Below are 19,978 nucleotides of genomic sequence, written 5' to 3' on the forward strand. Positions count from 1 at the left end.
TAAGAGGAAATTAATTTTTCTGGTGTGATGAGGAATTATATCTGTGAAAGTCAAATTTTTTCTCTTGTAAGCCGCTCTGTAGTACAAATAGAAAATTAAAAAAAAACTTTGTAGCTAAATGATTATTCAAATTGTTTTTTAAAAATTTTCTTTTCCTTATATCAACGAAAAGTTAATGCCAATTTTTTCACAGTAGTAGAAATACAGATTGGCGAGGAACATTGTACTTAAAAAAATGTTTCCTCGATTTCTTATACACAAATTTTCCTTTAACAAAGTTTTGTGTCTCTTAAAATATTTAAATTAAAATTTTTCAAAATGTTCATAATTTCAATTTTTTAAATTGAAATGTACTGAGTTTCTTCTTTTAAAATTATTTCTATGAAAGAAAGCATTTCCAAAATCACCCTGTAGTAAACAATAAATTTGTAAAAAAGAGCATTGTATTTATATAATTATATAATTTTGCTTTTAATCCATGATAATTATTTTTGTAAAAGTAACAATAATTGTTCGCCTTTAAAAATAAACTTTTTGTCGATAAGAGAAGAACATTTTTAAAGAATACTTAAATAATTATTCAATTACAAAGTTTTGTATAATTTAATTTTTTTACTACAGGTTCATTTTTAAAGGGACTGCAATGTTTTCTGACAACTAAAAAAAATTTTTTACTACTACATTCTAATTTTTTTCATCAATGTTGTATTTCGTTAAGATACATGGTTTTAATAATACTCAATAATTTATCAATAGTTATTAATAAAATTAAATTAAATTTTAAAAATTAAGTTAAATAATGTACATAATTTAGAAACTGAGATATTAACCAAAGAATAACACTTCTAATTGTAAAACTGCGTACCTACAAGACGTTATTTATTTTTCGCAGATTGATTAAAACTCACTGATAAGAGTCACCATTGTGGGTCGAAACTTACGTTTGTTAACTTAAATTAATTATTATCTCACTACAATTTAAAAGTGGATCAAAAGTGAAAATTTTTAGAAAAAACTGCAACATACGAGAATAACTGTAAGAGAATATTTTTATAAATAATAATAATAAGTTGTTTTGTCAACTTGAATCAATTATTAATCCACGATAACTTGAAAAGTGGAAAATTGTATTTATTGTTTTCATTTATTCATTATTTATAATTGTATTGTATTGTGTGTATAATTCACCAAAAGTGGAAAATTGTTTAATTTTTCGTCCATAAAATGTGCACACATCATATTTATACATTATTAGATTGGAAATAATCTAATTATGTATATTTAAATGATTTTCTTGGACATACTGATATTCTTTAAATAGGAATAGATATAAGTTGGAAGACAAAGGTATTATCTCGAAAGGGGAAGTAGCATAGAGGTATGACAAGCAGTTACTGTCAGACATGTTTAATTTTATTCTACGATGGAACAGAGCGATTTATAAATAAATTTAAAAATTGGTCATTCAGAGGATTTACATAAAATGTAATTTATTCTTTCAGATTCGAGTAACGACGCTATTCCAGAAGGAACTTCGACCTCAAGAGCTTTGGGTTCAAACGCAGTTAACTATTTGAGCAAACCGTCCTTCGAGCCAGTTGCAAAGAGCGATAAAGTCGACAAATTGCATACTCTTTGGCAAAGTCCAATCGCTTCATTTCCGGAAGAATACATGAAATCTCCATACGAGAATGATCGACCCACGAGTATGAATATCAATCACTACGAAAGTCCTATAAAATTTAGAAATTCCAGCGTCACCAGCAATAGTGAAAATGAACTGACAACTCCAACGAATGAAAGGCCTCAATCTTACATCGACATGCAAGGGAGAAAAAGTGTCGATCAAGAAGATCTTCTTTTCTTCAACAATATCGAAAATAAACTTAAAGAATCCAAGGAAGAAGACAGTGTCTGAATAATCCAGGCAAGTTTCTGGAAATAGAAATTCTAGGGTTGAATTATTCCCAAAATTAATGCTGCAAGTTAGCAGATTACAAGTTATGCAGAAAATCACTTCCGAAATAACTCAAGAATGGAGAAAAAGAAACAACAGTTTTAATTAAAAATGATTAGATAAGTTTCTGTTAGGCAAAACATTTTTCTGAAGAATGTTAATCTAATAAAATGGTACGAATTTTTTTTGTCAGTGAAGGCGAACCGCAAATTATTCACGGAATCGCAATAATTGGGGAAAATTAGAGGAAATGAAGAATGTAAATATAAGATGTAATTTACCCGATGAATCTAAGTCAAGTTTTAACCAGTCGTGATAGAAATGTGAGTAGGACCAAAGACGAACAAAGTGCAGGAAACCAAAGGCATTATCTGATAATCTACAATATTTTTATGTAAAAAGTATCGTTATCTAATACAAATAAGTCTAGTAGTAAATTTAAAAAATAATCCGTGAGCATAGGATCATCTGCAGCCTTAACTCTATAATAATGGCGCGACTTTTGCAGAATTTCGACCTTCTGCACTTAAATAAAATAAGCATAAAGTAATATCGGAAACTCGTATTGTTGAAATTTGTTTACAGCTTTTAATTTGTTGAACTCTATTTATTATACGAATTTGTAATTTTATATAAAGCAGAGTTTGAAACCCGAAAATTCGAATTTAAAATAAATTATTTATTCTTAACTACAGTAAAGTTTCGTAAGTTTTTTCTACAAAATTGAGAGGGTCTCAAACTCTGGAATGAAATTTTACAATCACTTAGTCTTTACACTGTGAAGTTATTAGTTACATTTTCTATACGCAATCGTTGATCAAAGACAATTAGTTTCGTAGAAAAAATCTTCCTTTGAAACCCGTATTTCATAATTGTATAGAAAATATTTTATTACTCAGGTTACCTACTGTATAAAAATGTTCCTACTTTTCTAGCCACTATTCTTCATTCTGACCATTATTTTTATTTTCCGTTTTAACCATATCTGAAATACTGTTTTCCATACCTAATAATCAACATGTTTAATTTTGTATCTATGCATAAAATCACACATTCCACTAGTCTCTCTATTTATTAAAAATATATTAATATTTCCAACGCACACCTCACAGGAACTTCGTGTTGCTTCGACGAAATTCGTTATAATTTATTTCATAATTTAAATGTAGGTAACGCGGCTCTTATGACTGATTCGAAGCAAATCTTTTTTACTTTCACGTCACACTTAAGTACACTTTATGATTATTCTATGTGGTGCTAAAATAAAAAAAGTTAACAGAAACGGATGCGAATGAATTTTTGACTGAAAAAATTTACGATTGTGGTCGATAAATTTTTCGAGCGAAAGTAAAAACCGATTGCTTCCTTTTACTCGTAATGCCGAATTTTCGACCAAGTCATTGTCCATGTTACGGCCTTTTAACTCGCCGTTATAACTAACTGCTTGTAATTATCATGTAATAAAATAAATCACACACTTATACAAAGTGAAAGAAACACTACTGTCTATTCAATACTGTGCATCATGTACAGAATCCACCATTCTATAATTCAGAAAGCCCGCTAAAATGCAGGAAAAAAATTTCAACTGGAATTGTAGAAATTTTTTATACTATAAAAATTAAAAATGTTTCAGTTGTAAAGTGATAAAATTGAACTGTCCAAAAGACAAAGTTAAAAATTACATAATCTCAAATAGAAAAAATTCCAAGATTAACGCTTCTAAAGTTGGTTAAAGACTGGACACATTTAAATTTAAATGTTTGAAATTTAAACGATTTTTTTTCTACTGGAATTCTTTAAAGTTGAATTATTTTAATTTAAATCGTGAAAAATCAAATATAGACAAATTGGGATTTTCTTATATTAAACAAAATTCAACAATTTAAGTTACAAATGAAAATTTTGTGGAAATATTGAAATTATAACGTTCAAAACATAAAATGTCGTACTCGTACATGTTAACTAGTTAACAATTATTAAACAACTCATTGAATTACTGGGGCTTCCAATTTTAAGTAGTTCCACTTGAAAAGTTTTCAAATTGTCAACGACATATACTTATTTATTTTTAAACTTGAAATTATTTAAAAAATTTACAATATTCTATAAAGAGATTGTAATTTTTAACGTTTCATTTTGCATATTGTTTAATTTTGAACAGATTTGGAATGATTTATTTTAAATGTTTTCTACAGTCAAATATTATCCAATTCGAAATATGATTGTTCAATTTTGGAAAAATTTAATTCATTTTTGTTCAAATTTAATCAACTTGAATCGTTTTACTGTTAAAATCACTGAATATTAAAAAAAAATTATTTCTAATTGATCAAGCCTTAAAACCTGCATTTAAAAATGGTTTAATTATTAAATAAACAATTATAAATTAGGAACAAAAAATGAAACTTTTGAACGCTGAAGTGATTGCGAAGGCTTTTCAGTTAAAAATTCAAGAACTCCCGATCAAAAAATTGATTCACTGTCCCAGTTTTCCTGTCTAATAGCCACCCTGTATTTTTATTATTGGAGTATATTTAAATTTAGAATATATTTAAAAAATATAATCAATCGTCAATATTCAAATTGGAAATTTGTCTGGACTCCTGATAGGAAACTAACTCTAATCTATAAATAAATATGTAATCGTTCGAATGAAAAAGTAGAATGTAGTCTTCAATATCAGTCTAACAAGTATGAGTGAGTAAATAACTTAGATTTTACAAATCTAAATTCTCGACGCGAAATTCCGATTGATCGTTTTGAGCAATAAAAGCGAGAATCTCACCCTCGCCTTCTCCATTTTCACCGAGTAAGTTAAGCTCTTCGATATTTGTTTTAAAATACTTGGGGCTTATACTTCCCTCCGACACGTCCATTTCTTTTTCATCAGTCTCTTTTTCTTGGTCCAGATCAAAGATCTTTTCTTTACTCATTGGCGTCAAGAGATTTTCTGGAAAAATTAATAGAAAGACCAAAATTAAAGTGAGTTGAAAAATGCAGAGAACTTAATATTTATAGTTACGGGGAATTCAGTTTAAAAAGTAAAACTAGTAATCGATTTTGCTCGGTTTTTGTTATTTTATAGACTTTACGGTACTAACTAGTGACACAAAAAAGTTTTGCAAAATTTTAAATTTTTTTCACTTTCATATTTTTATGTTCAGATTTTCCCTGACCATTTATACTCGAATACCAGCATTTTCATTTTATAACATTTTTATTTAGTTGTATTTAGTTCAGACCGAAAAGATTAATTGTACCATAAAAGTTATTTTCAATCCAAATGGGCGAATTTTCAACAAAATAGTTCATTTTCATGCTAAAAAAAAACGAATTTTAAATCAAATGATCCAATTTATAATAAAAAATTATTCAACTTCAATAAAAGAAAGTTGCATTTACAACTAAATAGCTAAAGTTTCAAGACAAAAAGACGATAAGACGAATGCCCAATAAAAAATGTAAAAGTTCATATTAAAAAATAAAAAAATTCAACAAAATCGTTAAATTGTTACCCTACAAAAACAGATTATTAAGAAAAAATGTAATAGTTCATACTTCACCCAAAAAGATGAACTTTCTACCAAAAGAGATGAATCTTAAAACCAAAAATGTGAATTCTTAACTAAGAAGATTAATTTTCTATAAAAAATACGCATTTTCAAAAAAATATACGAGTTCTCGAACAAACAGTTGAATTTTCAGATGAAAAACAAACAATATTTAACAATGGATGTAAAAGTAAAATTTGCAGTAAAAAATATGAATTTAAAAAAAGTTGATTTTCAATCGAACAGTTGCATTTTTAACCAAAAAAAAAGAAAATTTCAAATCAAGAAGATTACTTTTCTACCAACAAAGTCAAATTTTCAAACAAAAAAGGGAAAATTTCAAAAAATAATGGAAAAGTTTCATTTTTAGTTTGAAAATTTAGTTGCATAACAAAAAGAAAACACGAGTTTTTAATAAAATAGTTAAAGTTTCAATAAAAGAGATGAACTTTGAACAAAATTATGAATTTCCAAAAAAAAAAAAAATATATATATATTTTTTAACAAAATGGTTTAAGTAGTTCAATTTTCAACCAAAAAAGATGAATTTTTAACAAAATGGATAAACCCGAAACCAAAGAAGATCAATTATCAACAACAAAATAACATTTTCATCAGAAAAACCCATACTGAATGAATTAAAAAAAAAGTTGTTGATTTTTCAAGCAAGAAAGTTTTCAGTTGAATTTTCAACAAAAAGTCACTTCCCTCTCAAAAAAATGTAATTTTCGACCCAAAACGAAAAATCTTCGATAAAACAGTTGAATTTTTAATTTAAAAATGACGACTTTTTAACAAAACTGTTGAATTTTGAACCAATCAATAAAAATTTTAACTGAAAATATAATCGTCGTGGGAACAATTGCAAAAAGAAGAAAAACAAATACAGGACGAATAAATTATGAGCAAGAATATTATAATCATTAGGGTGGCCGCGAAAGTTTATTTTTTTAAAGTCCTTAATTTTTTTCTAAAAAAATACTTTAAGATGAGACAATCTTGTAAAATTTTTAGCATCGAATTTTTTTTTATAAACGAAATAAAACAATTTCAAACAAGAACTACACAAATACAATTCCGTTGCTTTTCCCGACCTACAGAAAGCCTGATTGTTCTTACAAAAAATGTGCTTACACAAACATACGCAGAAGGAAAAACCGAAACGATTTTTTTTTAGTATTAATATTTAAAGCATTCTTTTAAGCTGATATTAAAACAACAAAGTTTTGTTAAATGGAACATATCGGCAATTTTAATTGTGTAAAAATGATCCTTTTACGTAAAATTATTGCTAGGCATATGCTGAATAGTTGAAAGTCAAAACGAACTAATCCTAAACAATATCTATCATATTTACATTAATATTATTCATTAATATTAATATTTTTAATAAACCAATGCATAATGTAGCCATTTTTCTTCATAAAAACAGTTTTTTGCCTAAATGTATTAAGGGGTGATTCTTAGTTCAAATAGAACAACATTTATTACTTTCAAGAATAATTATTATTAAAAAAATGCAAAATTTACCTTAAAACATCATTTGTGCACCGTAAAGTTTTTTTCATCGTTCTGCATTTCATTTAGTAACGCTAAACCAATAGAAAACAATGTCATTAATTTTTGGAAACATTCTTGATGAACAAAATTATCATAAACACTAGAACTACTAGGGAAAGGGGCGCAGTATGCTAAATGTTGTAAGCCCACCAATTACATTTGACAACAGAGACGGCACTTTTCCACAGAACGGAAGCAAAAATGACGCAGTGTATAATTTAAATCATCTAATTAAATCATATTTATTTATAATCAATGCGTATAAATACTTAAAGACTTGTTAAATATTAATTCAATGTAACTAACTTGAATGCAGAACGTGTGTAATGATAAATTTATATAAAGAAACGGCACCTTTAGGTTGAAAAAAGGGCTAATTTTTGCATTTGTTTTTAGGAAGCGGATATTCCTACCTATGCATGTCAATAGTGGTACGAATAGCCACATTTTCCCTATACCATTAGTGGATAAAAAATTTAGAATAAAAAGGTCCCAAATTTTCAATTGTTAAAACTCTTGTAAATTTGAACATTTTGAAAAATCGTTTGCCACCAACATTTATAAAAACACTAGAAAATATTTTTTAAAAAGAGCCAAATCAATGGCTGGACTTTTGCCTTCGACATCCCTTACCAGTTTCGTCTGTACTCCTCGAACTTTTATCCTCCGCTCGAATAGCTTCGATTTTGGCGACCTTCACAGCTTCGATAAAGTTTCTAGAAGAGACGCCAAAAATTTCAATGCTTTCAACATTATGAATAGTTTTCACGAGTTTTTCCAAATCATCAGGCAGGAAAAATCGCTTGAAATGTCGAGCTTCTTGTGGAACGCTCTCGAGTTCGCAGTATGGAAACTGAAGCGAGAAGTAGTTTTTGTCTCCTTGGGGATAATTTTCTTTCAGCAATCTGAGTGCTTGTTTGTCCATGTTACGATAAATCACTGGAACGTTTGTCTCGCTTGGATAAGGAGAGGATGCTATTAGAATAACGTCTGCACTGTGAAATGCGTCATTACACCAGAGTCCTGGATCCTGAAAGAGGAAAAGCGTTATGGCCATGTACTACTTATTCGGTTCCTACTTCAGAGATCGCCCATAAACGTCAGTACCATGTTGAATTCAATATGAAAATCTTTAAAAACCTAAAATTTCAAGTCGAAATATATGACATTTTCAACAAAATAGTTTCATTTTCAAACAGTAATAACTAATTTTGTACAAAAGAGATGCATTTTCAACCAAAAATTATGAATTTCTTTAGGGAAATAGTTTAATTTTCAACAACAAAGTTCATTTTCAATCAACAATTAGTATAATTTTAAAAAAATAATAATTTGTAACTAGCTGAATTTAACCGAAAGACTAATTTTTAAATAAATAGTTGAATCCTCACCCAAAAAGATCAATTTTCAACAAACAAGATTATTTTTCTAACTAAAAAGACGAATTCTCAACAAATTATATGAATTTATACCAAAGAATTGAAATTTCAATTTTTCATCTTATAAAGAATAAATTTCAAACCAGAAATGTAAAAGTTAAATTTTCAGATGAAAACATTTATTTTTAATAACAAAAAGACCGAATATAAACAAATTAGATTTTCAATCCGAGAGGTGAATCTGAGAAAAGTTAATTTTTAACAAAATAATTTAACTTTCAACCACGTAGTTGTATTTTCAATAGCAAGAAATCCATTTTTAAACTAAATTGTTAAATTTCTATTTAAAAAGATGAATATTCCACCATGCAGATTAATATTCTAGCAAAAAGATAAATGATCAACAAAATACATCAATTTTCAACAAAATTGTGGAATTTTTAAGCCAAAAACATGAGTTGAAGCCTCGGCTGAAATAACGTTGTATCAACACATATTTTGTATCCATGGAGTTCTAGGTATATAAGTTTTTTTCTTACCTGTTGTTCTATTCCGCGGAAGCACTGCGATCGAAAGATCGAAAATTGAATCGGGAAAGAAATGTCAAAATAGTCGAGGTTATATGTTTCGAAAATGTACCTTTCTAAGTCTAACATTGAAGTTTTAAACAAAGGTAAGAAAAGAAAATTAAAGATATTAGAATGGCAAGCCGGAAGGAATAAAAGGAATAAAAGGTCCAGAACCTGTAATATCAAATATAATATTCAAAAATAATAAAATAAATAAATGAGTGATGCATAATTTTTAAAAATTGTACTAAAAAATACCTTTTAAATTATTTTTATATTAAAATTAAAATAAAACTTCAAATCACAATTATACGAATAATTAAGTGTTTTTCTTTCCTTTCTTTTAATAAAAAGACGAGAGATGATATTTGTATTTTTACAATATGTGTAGGATCAAATTTGTAAATGATCTAAGCTAATTATTTTTATATTTATTCATTGAAATTTTCTGAATTCAATTTTGGCATTTTTTGTCGACACTCTTAAGCGAATGTAATTTTTCTATTCTTACCCTTCAAAAATTATAAATTAGATTTAGATATTCGGAATAGAGACAGTTAAAAGAAAAACTCGTATAGAAAGAAGTCCATGGATACAAAATATGTGTTGATATAACGTTATTGCAACCGAGGTCCAGTCCATGCACCAGAACGACCGGATCTCAGAATGGACGGATTGAAGCGTTGACCAATCAGAAAATTTCCGCGGAAACAGTGCCTCGTTCTCGAGCTGAAGTTAGCCGCAGATGAAATTTACTATAGTGCGTGTCACATTTGTTGTGAGGGTTTTTTGTTTCGAAAATGTTTATCAGTTGAGATTATAAGAAAATAATAAATTATTAACATAATGAGCAGTGTTGATGAATTAAGGGAACATGATGTAAGTATCAATTTTACGTACAGCCTTATAGATTTTTTGTTGCGTTTTTTATATGAAAAGTTTTATTTGAGGCTTTAAGATTATGTATAACGCATACACCGGCTCATATGTTTATCAATGTTTCATTTGCGAAAATTAAATAATTTATAATATTTGACTGGATGTAAAAGAGGAAGGGAGAATAATTTTTTGTTTTCATTTTTAATTATATTTTGTATTATTCCACATTAAAGTATTTGCAATAGATATTCGTAACATGCTTATACAATTAACAATTTTGATTCAAAATTTATAATAATTTTGCAGATATACTTGGCATTTATTGTATTTTAAATAATCGTGTACTTCATTTCGCGCCAATAGGCGTTCCGTTATACATAATGCGTTATACATAATCTTAAAGCCTCAAATAAAACTTTTCGTATGAAAAACGCAACAAAGAATCTATAAGGCTGTGTGTAAAATTGATACTTACATCATGTTCCCTTAATTCATCAACTCTGCTCATTATGTTAATAATTTACTATTTTTTATAACCTCAATTGGTAAACAGTTTTGAAAACAAAAAACACTCACAACAAAATGTGACACACACTATAGTAAATTTCATCTGCGGCTAACTTCAGCTCGAGAACGAGACACTGTTTCCGCGGAAATTTTCTGATTGGTCAACGCTTCATTCCGGCCATTCTGAGATCCGGTCGTTCTGGTGCATCATAGACTGCAGGCCCAAAACAGTTGAGTTTTCACACTGAAAAATATAATTTTTCAATGAAAATAGTCGGATTTTTAACCAAATAGTTGCATTTTCAACTGAAAATATTGATTTAGATTAGACTGGAAATAATTTATTATCGAAAGATAATTATAATGCATAATTTAAATTGCAATTGGAACAATATTTATGAGTAAAATAGAAATGTCGAAAATATTTCGTTCATTTGAACGTTCAGAACTTCAGTTAAATTTGAATGTTCAAACTTAAAATATAATTTATCGAGAAAAAAGTTAATTTTTTCCCAAATAGATAACTTTTCATAAAAATACTATAATTTTTAACAAAATAGTTCAATTTTCCACAGAAAATAGAAAGTATCAATCAATTTGTTAAATTTCATACTAAATTGTAGAATTTTCAAGCCAAAAAGACGAATATAACATTCTCATAAATTTATGAATTTCTCTCAATTCTCTCAATATAGCATTCTCAACAAAACATGCAATAGTTGATCTTACAACCAAAAACAAATTTAATTGAAAATCGAAAATAGTTGAATTTAACCAAAAAATACCATTCATTAACAAGACAGTTGAGTCCTCAAACAAAACAGATAAATTTCCAACAAACAAAAAAACTAAATTACAAACAAACAGTTTGGTTTTTTAACTAGAATGATGAATCTATGACCAAAAAAATGCATTTTAAAAAAGCAGTTTTTAACTTTAAACCAAGTAGTCAGTTTTGCAATCGAAAAATATTAAATTTCAACGAAACATGTAATAGTTGATACTTTAACCAACACAGATTTAAATTTGAAATAAGGAACAGTTTAATCTAACCATAACACAGGAATCTCTAATAAAATAGTAGAATCATCAACCTAAACAGCTTAATTTACAATTAAATGTTGCATATTTTTGACTAAAAAGGATGACTTTTGACCAAAAAAATCAATTTTGTACCATAAAGACCAATTTTCAAACAAATAGTTGAATTTTCAGCTGGAAAAGATCAATTTTCAGATAAAAATGGAATGGAATGGTGACCAAAAAAATGGAATTTTTTAACGAGAAAACGGACAAGTTTATTCAAAAGAGGAAAAAAAGAGAAATCTTTATAAAAGCATTTCGCAAAATACGCAAACTTTGTTGAAATGTATAATCAGGAAACGCTTTACCAACATTTTTTCAAAGCAACCTATGCCCATACAAATTAAAATATCAACTTGAAAATTTGGGAAATTAAATCAAAGGCACTAAGGAACGCCTGTAGGGTTCTAAATTTCTAGAACCACAAAAAAATGCATGTTTGGCCGTGACTTGTTGCAAACAAATGTCGATAAGGAGAAATCGGATGATAAGTATAACATGGCCTTAATAATTTTCGAGGTTAATTGAAAATCTAAAAAAAAATCCAATTGTAAAAATACTCTATATTCTTTTATCTTACCTTGCTTACAGTTTCCGAAATATCTAAGCAATCGATCATTGCATTGATGCTGCATCCTCTTAAATATCTGGATAATTCAATCATAACATTGACATGAGCTGGATGTGTGGGAGAATAAACGAGCAGACAATTTGGTTTCACGTCCGCATTCTCCAGCATCACTGTAAAGAAAGAAAGATTGAAAACATTTTTCAAACAGTATTTAAAAAAAATTCCGGATACTCTCGATCACATACCTTTCTTTTTGTACACTTTGTAAACGTGATACATTGCATAGAATAAAATTGGAGGGATCCAAATAACGCTGATGATCATTATCAAAAGGCGATGCGAAACTTGTTCTGGAAGCGAAGAAAGAAAAATGTATTTAAAAGTAAATGTTAGAAAAAGTAATTTACAAAGTGACAGAATATTTTCTAGTTTTGTATTATTACTTATGCTTATTAGAGGCGAAGTGCTATTTAAACAGCCATATTGGTTACAGTCGGGATGCAAAGCCGCAACTTTGAAATAATGAACACCTTCATCAACGAGGAAAGAGTGTCGAATATGTTGTCCTTTTTCTGCACTCAAAATTACATCACTTGCCTTGCCAGTACCACTATTTATCAACCAAACTCTGTAGTCAGAAATATTAAATCTTTCTGGCAAGGGTTGAATAAATAATGTGAGTGAGACTGTATCCGAAACGTCAACGTAGAGAAAAGGCGTAAACATTTTCACGTCAAACACATTTTCATCTGTTACACAATGGAATGAGGATTAAAAATAAATTGATGTTAAACTTGGTAATTTAATAGATTCAATACTGAAATAAAATGCAGCAATTTAAGAGTGTAATAAGATGAAAAATTATCTTACCAATATATCTATGCCTCGGCACGATAAATACCAACTTTCTACTATATTCATAGTTGTCGAATTCTACCAAATATTCTAAACGATATGGAGTAGTTTCATATTTTTCATCGGAAAACGGACAAGATATATAAAAGTCTTTTGGCCACTTTTGAGTTGTGTTTCCATAAAATTCGACATGACGACATGCCGACGTCTTTTCTTGCCCTACGCTTTGATACCTTGTCACTAGCCCTGAATTAATTATTTCAGAGAATTATTAAAATGCAAAATAATGAGAACGTTATTTCATTGTTTTCTGAACCAACAAATTATTAATTTTAAATATTCACTCACTTCGAAAATTAATGTCAGATACGGAAAGATTGAAAGCAGTCATCTTATCCATCAAGCTTTCAACGAACACATAAGCTGACAATTTTAAATTTACGAGAGAAACTCCTGGTGGAGGTAAATGCCCCAGGTTCTCGAACTTTAATTTCAAGCATTCTACATGAAAAAGAGAAACCATAGATTTTGTATGAAATTGCTTTCTTCAGTAAAATTTTTCAGTGTAATTTCAATTATACGAAAGTAAAATTTATTTTCTACGATCACTTTTATTTTATTTAGAATAAGTTTAATTCACATGAAATGTAAAATGAAGCTTACAATAAATTCAGGGAGTATTGCGCAAAAAGATCTCAAAGAAGAGGAAATAGGATAGTTTTTCACGTATAAGGGCATCACTAGGGAATATATTAATCATTAATTTTTACATTTAGATAAGAAGAAACAATATTTTTATACGAAATTTTATATTTCCAATAAGGTTAAATGATTTTTCTCCAATAAAGAATTTTCTGACAATTGAATAAACAGAAGTTGGCAAGATTTAAAAAAGGCATGCAAAAATTTGTTAAGTAAAAGATTTTTATAAGTTTAAAATCGTTTCCATATTCAAGAATTCTTTTTCTTAAAAAAATAACATCAATAATGATAAAATCATGATACTGTCAAAGCATAATTAAATATTTCTTTTTAAGATTTTTCATTTCGGCCTTAATACGATTAATACATTTTAATGTAAATTTGAAATTACACCTTCCAATGCTCTTAAGCTCAAATTAAAAACAATTTAAGTTTGAAATTGTGCTAATAAAAGTTTATAAATTATTTCTTTATAAGAATTTAAAAAATAATTTGAAACTGCTGAACAATTCAATAAAAATTAAAAATTTAAGTGGATCAATTTTGAACGTTTGAATTTAAATTGTTCAAGTTAGAACAATTTAACTTTACGGATTACTTAGAATAGAATTAGAACTTAGACTATTCAATTTCTTCGTATTCTTCTTTTTCAAATTACTATAAATGTTCAACTGTATTTTCAAATATCGTATAATTGAAGAGAAAAGGGGATTTAAGAAGAGGAAACATAAAGGAATAGGCAAAATACTGTCATCACATTAAATAATTAAAATTTAATAACTAAATGAAATAAATATAATTATATATCTAAGTAGGCATTTAATATGTACCTTTATCTTTCCCTAGAGATGTTAAAAGGCACATCATTCCAGTTTCTGGTTTTAGTAGCATTAGAGAATTATAATTTATAGAATTAATTTCATATACATTTTATCATTCCAAAAGTCCTTAATTAATATTTATTGGTGCAAAAACTTTCAGGCCATTCAAAAAGAAATTCGCAATAGTAGAAACAGCGAAAAAGAAACCGATCCACAAAGCAGTATTATTTTCACGTCGCCTCATTCAAAATATTTGTTTTCATTTAGAAATAAATTTCCGTGAATTTTCACAAAATAAAAATAAAACATGCAAACAAATCATATACCTTCTCCTCTTTCTACGGGTGTTAAAAGGCACAGTAATCCAATTTCTGGGTTTAACGGCGTCTAAGAAAAATAAATAGACTTATATTAAATGATAAAACATGCAACGAATCATGAACACAAAATAATTTCATTTTATTGAATCAAATTTTTTAAATTTAAATCCTACTAAATGTTGTTAACTATGGATTTAAAAAAGCAAAACAGTTTAAACTTTCGAAATTTCAAAATCGTGAATTTTCGCTGGTAATATGTTTATTGAAACCAATTTAAATTTTCTAATAATGATAATAATTTGTCAGTACTTATAAATTAAAAGACCTTTAATTATAAAGCACACCGACTTATTCATTAAAAAATTTGCTCCAATTTAAAAATCTTGAAAATTGAGTAAACGATTAAGAAATTGTGTTAATAGAGTTTATTGAATATTAATTTTCATTATACAGTATTAGACATCGTGATCCCACATTACTTGAAAATGCATTGTTCTTACTCAAAATAAAAGAAGCTTATTAGTTATTATTGACGTTATCGACACCTATACTTAATTATGTCAACATCGATACGCAGAAGCCGTATTAAATCGTCAAGTTATACTTTTTTGGCTTCAGGTGACAAAACTTAACTGGTTCAATTAAAATAAGATACTAATAAATCATTCATTCTAAATAACTGTAAAAGCAATTTTTCTCCTCCTTAAGAGAATATTATTCGAAATTCTTATAAAAAAAGGAATTAAGTACAGACTTAATTTTCATTTTAATTAAAGCTGTATCAAATTTTAGATAATAATTGTATTATAAACTTACTTCTTTCTGACAATAATTTGGATAACAGACGGAGCCAAGTTGATTTTGTACGAAACAAGACAGAATAATCACAAAAATGATCAAGTTTGTGTACATTTTTAGGTTATAAACACAGATATTAGAAGCAGATTCCGGTCACAAATGACTTCAGAGTTAACATATTTATCTTTTTTTCACAAATGAATTATGAACTACACTCTCTAGTTATCTACATGGTGGCAACTTTGTACACTTTCTAAAGAAAACAATGCAAGTTCACAAAATTATTATAAAGGCTCGAAAGGTGTTTTTAATTTCTTTTTATGAAAAAAGCGAAAAAAGATAGTAACTGGTCACTGGAATGTGTCACGTGATTCATTCCTCAGTCACGTGACTACGCTAGTTGTGCCAAAATGGCGCGAAGATTTTAAATGTTCTATACTTTGAACTGCTTTGAATAACGTGTTATTGACGTACAAAATAAATTAAATTGTCGAAAGGCATAAATAATTTGGAATGAGGATTTAGTTGAAATATATATTTGTGAAACTGCGTAACATTATTTTATATAATAATCTACCATTCATTCATTCTGTCCATATTTTTGCTCTTACATGTACATGAAAATGCTTCCTCATCGATTTTGAAGTTATTTTTTCTTTACTGCAAACAACGTTTGGGTTTGTCACATTTTTAACGCTTCAAGTTTCAATTTATTTATTTTGAAAGTTTTAAATTAAAAATCGTATAATTTGCAAAATTTTTAGAATAATTATTTTTTAAAGCTAGACAATATTTAAAATTCTTCAATTCTGAACGATGAAAATGACAGTCATATTTCTACATTAATCAGCAATTTTCAAATAGCTTAATTTTTCTGGCCTTTACACTAAAGTTTTTTGCTTTAAAAGCTTAAATTCGAAAGTATTTTGTTTGAAATGTCTTAACTTTTGAAGGCTTTCTCTTGTAAATTGCATAATGTTGTAGTTTCAAATTAAAATATTTATAATGCCAGGACAATTTGACTATTAAATCTTTAAAAATGGCATTTTTTCTTACTGAAAGCCTTTTGATAGTCAGTTTCAAACTCAATAATTTTATATTTAAATATTCGAAATTGTTTGGTCTCAATTTTAAAGGTAGAAAATGGTCTATTTTTTGTTGTCGTAATTATTCGTAATCGTAGAACATCAAATTGAAAGTTTTGACTACCTTCAGAATAAATTCAAAACAATGAAAAATTAAGAAAATAATAAAGTAAATATAAGAATTTCAGTATTTATAAGGCTAAAATTGTAAACATAAAGAACACTTCTTTAAAATACGAATGTTTCGTAGTTAAATTTCTCATAATAAAATTGTAATTCTTTGTATATTATTAAAAGACCTTTTTTATTTTCACCCATGGAAAGACAGTTATGTTAGTATAATTAACAATATGGTGGTCAACACTGTTGAACATACCATTGCTTATGACTTGGAAAATTTACATTGACCTATGATGAGGCCCTAAATATAGTGGGGGAAACATTGTTTGTTATTTAAGACGAAATGCATGGACCAAAAAATTGAAAGACCTATTTAAAAAAAAGAATAATAATTCTAAATAAAGTGTTAAAAATTAAATGATTTGAAATTAAAATGTGAAAAATTGTATTTTTATCAATTAAAAAAGACAAAAAAGAACTATCTGAAATTAATATTGCAGTAGTTGAATTATGTTTTAAAATTTGAATGGATACAATATCAGAGTCCTGTATATTTATGTTGAAGGCTGATTTTTCAATTTCTCCTTGCTATAAGTTTCAATTATGCAGTTTGAATTAAAATGGTTAAATTTAGAATAAAACAAATAACAAATTGAAAGTTCTTCATTTTTAAATAATATACATCTATATTTAGAATAATTGACTTTTTAAGGAGTTTGAGTACACAAAATTTTTAATGATACAATCCTTGGTAATTATAAGTTTTTTAAGTTCTAAAAGAAGTGAGGATTCGTTTAATTCTCAACGTTTCTTGGAAGAAATTTTGTCCGACTTTAATATTTTGCATTTAAAATTACTTCATTTTGAACCTTTTTTTTATAACAATACAATTCTAAAGTTATATAATTGAAAAATCTTCTATTTTGCACCGTGGGTATGTCAGTAGTTAATATTTTGTCTTAGAAATATTTGTCTAATAAGTTTTAATATTAAACTTGTTTTTATTTTGAACTATTTTAATTCTAATAATATGCTTTTAACTCTTCCTAATATAAAATGATCCAGTATTAAAAATTCTAATCTCAAATTATTCCATTTTTAGCAGTTTGTAATTGTCCTTTTTTTAAATTTTATTCTGAAATCATTCCATTTTAAGATTTCTTTGTTGTAATTCAAAGTTATTCAACATTGAGCGTTTTGAATTAAAAATTATACTATTTCAAATCCTGTGTAATAAAATTGTTTAACGTCAAAAATTTTAATCTAAAATTTTTCAAGTTTGAGGGCTTTTGATAAAAAAATTTTCAACTTCCAACACTTTCAGTTTCTTATTGTTCAAATATAATTATGTGTATTTCACAAAAATCTTATCCATTATTTTTGAAATATGTATCTGTTCGATTTTTTATATGCCAGTCTTAATTTAAGTTTGAGTAGTTTGAGTAGGATCAAAATTTTTTTTCAAACCCTGCCAACACTTATTATAATCGGAATCAATTTTTCTACAATTTTTGCCGGCCCATTCAGTAACTGTCATACTGTAATAAGTTTCGAACATAAATGCTTGAGTTCCTTCAGCAATTTTCTCTGGTACCAATTTTGAAGTAGAAGCATTTTCGAAACAAGTTTTATCAGGTCCGTGAGGCATCATAACCGAATGTAAAGATCCTCCTCCGGCTTGAAATCCTTCGTCTTTTGCCTCGTAATGTCCTTTAATTAAACCCATAAATTCACTCATGCAGTTTCCTAAAATCAGAAAATAAAAATTGGTTTATAATTGAGGCCTTGGTTGGAAGAAGGGCACATAAGCCAAAGTAGCGTTTCGAGAAAATTAAGGAGAAAGTTTTTGTTTCAGTATAAGTACTTGAAAACTTGTACAATACATAAACTGTATTTTGCAAAAGGCATAGTAACTTATCCTTTAAAGAATTCATGAGCAAAATGATTACTTAATCATGTTAACTTTTTAATATTAGAGTTTAAACCCTTTTTCCATAAATGGAAGAATGTCGTTAAAAAAGTGAATATATCGGTTTTTTTTTATTGAAATAAGAAAATTCAGAATGAGTTCTCGTGTTTTTCAATTGCTAGGAAGATCTCGCTAATACTATTACTCACATTCAAAGCTTCTAGAACATTTTTTCGAACAATTTATGGCCTTTTTCACAATATTGATCATTTAATCATTTTTCAGTCTTCTGCTTCTTCCTCAGATGACATGATTTCGTCTTCATTAGCTTCGTTAGTTTCTTTCATGAACATGTTATAATAAAGTGCTGCGTATTAGCTAGTTAATTTTACTGAACAAGTTATTCTCCTAGCATCAACAAGTCTACGACTATAGCAGGTCGAGGCACGCTGACCTTGTAATGTTTAGAACTCATGTAAACATGTGAATTTAAAAATATCCTGTATATGATATGTGCAAAAGCCATGCCTACGTTGTTTAACGCAATTTACGGAAAAAGGCATATAGGCCTATGTGCCCTTCTTCCATCCAAAGCCTCAATTGAAACTATTACGTGTCAAAAAGGGTCCTATAACCACTAGACAGGATTATCAAAAAGTATCGGACCGCCTCCCCCTATCAGCGAAAATATGCGTTTTCGTGAGAAATGTTTCAGACAAAAGTTTCGGGGTTTTGGACGAGGATCTGAATGGTGGCCTTGAAACTGACCTTGGAGTTGATCTTTAAGGTTACTTCAAGGTCAACTTTTATTTTTCAAATGCAAACCTCTATTTTTGAAACCGCCAATCCAAAGAACATAAGACGATCACTCATATTGTCATTTTGCTCTGAATTTCATGCAGTTGTCAGAAGATGATCACTCATACTGTCATTTGTTTCTGAACTTCATGCAGTTGTGAAACATAAGACGATCACTCATATTGTCATTTTTCTCTGAATTTCATGCAGTTGTGAAAAAATGATCACTCATACTGTCATTTGTTTCTGAATTTCATGCAGGTGTGAAACATAAGACGATCACTCATATTGTCATTTGTTTCTGAAATTCGCTGTTTTCACTTTTTCCTGAAACTTTTGTCTGAAACATTTCTCACGAAAACGCATATTTTCGCTGATTAGCCGTCTAGACCTTGTTTCAGTTTATAAGACACTGGAATGACCTCGAAGGTCATCGGGTTACATGACCTTGCTGCATATCTAAACGTAAAATTGTGTGTTCTTTCAATTGGCGGTGTCAAAAATAGGGGTT

General features: G+C 28.0%; 3 protein-coding genes across 10 annotated transcripts in view; 1 reads left to right on the forward strand and 2 right to left on the reverse strand.

Moving 5' to 3' along the window:
• LOC117180895 (proto-oncogene tyrosine-protein kinase receptor Ret) overlaps window positions 1-2,604 on the forward strand; it is a 161,674-nt gene extending 159,070 nt beyond the window's left edge. For all 4 annotated transcript variants that reach the window (XM_033373488.1, XM_033373490.1, XM_033373489.1 and 1 more), the window contains one exon: window positions 1,503-2,604. In XM_033373488.1, coding sequence (XP_033229379.1) covers window positions 1,503-1,918 — 416 coding nt within the window. In that variant the 3' untranslated portion in view covers window positions 1,919-2,604. The remainder of the gene's footprint in view (window positions 1-1,502) is intronic.
• Window positions 1-17,448, reverse strand: part of LOC117180896 — a 40,752-nt gene extending 23,304 nt beyond the window's left edge. Inside the window, exons 1-10 of one of the 5 annotated variants that reach the window (XM_033373495.1) lie at window positions 15,574-15,660; window positions 14,764-14,842; window positions 14,447-14,491; window positions 13,263-13,415; window positions 12,930-13,160; window positions 12,503-12,808; window positions 12,305-12,409; window positions 12,069-12,229; window positions 7,705-8,101; window positions 4,746-4,910 (exon numbers count right to left, since the gene is read on the reverse strand). In XM_033373495.1, the coding sequence (XP_033229386.1) occupies window positions 4,746-4,910; window positions 7,705-8,101; window positions 12,069-12,229; window positions 12,305-12,409; window positions 12,503-12,808; window positions 12,930-13,160; window positions 13,263-13,415; window positions 14,447-14,483 (1,555 nt within the window). In that variant the 5' untranslated portion in view covers window positions 14,484-14,491; window positions 14,764-14,842; window positions 15,574-15,660. Of the gene's footprint in view, window positions 1-2,702; window positions 4,911-7,704; window positions 8,102-12,068; window positions 12,230-12,304; window positions 12,410-12,502; window positions 12,809-12,929; window positions 13,161-13,262; window positions 13,416-14,446; window positions 14,492-14,763; window positions 14,843-15,573 lie in introns of those variants that run through there. The other 4 variants (XM_033373492.1, XM_033373493.1, XM_033373496.1 and 1 more) reach the window with 4 other exon arrangements.
• Window positions 17,449-17,847: 399 nt separating this feature from the next.
• Window positions 17,848-19,978, reverse strand: part of LOC117180897 (homogentisate 1,2-dioxygenase) — a 235,894-nt gene continuing 233,763 nt past the window's right edge. Inside the window, exon 9 of the mRNA XM_033373497.1 lies at window positions 17,848-18,506. Coding sequence (XP_033229388.1) covers window positions 18,184-18,506 — 323 coding nt within the window. The 3' untranslated portion in view covers window positions 17,848-18,183. The remainder of the gene's footprint in view (window positions 18,507-19,978) is intronic.

The sequence above is a fragment of the Belonocnema kinseyi genome, chromosome 9 (genome assembly GCF_010883055.1).
Source record: "Belonocnema kinseyi isolate 2016_QV_RU_SX_M_011 chromosome 9, B_treatae_v1, whole genome shotgun sequence".
Lineage (NCBI taxonomy): Eukaryota > Metazoa > Arthropoda > Insecta > Hymenoptera > Cynipidae > Belonocnema > Belonocnema kinseyi.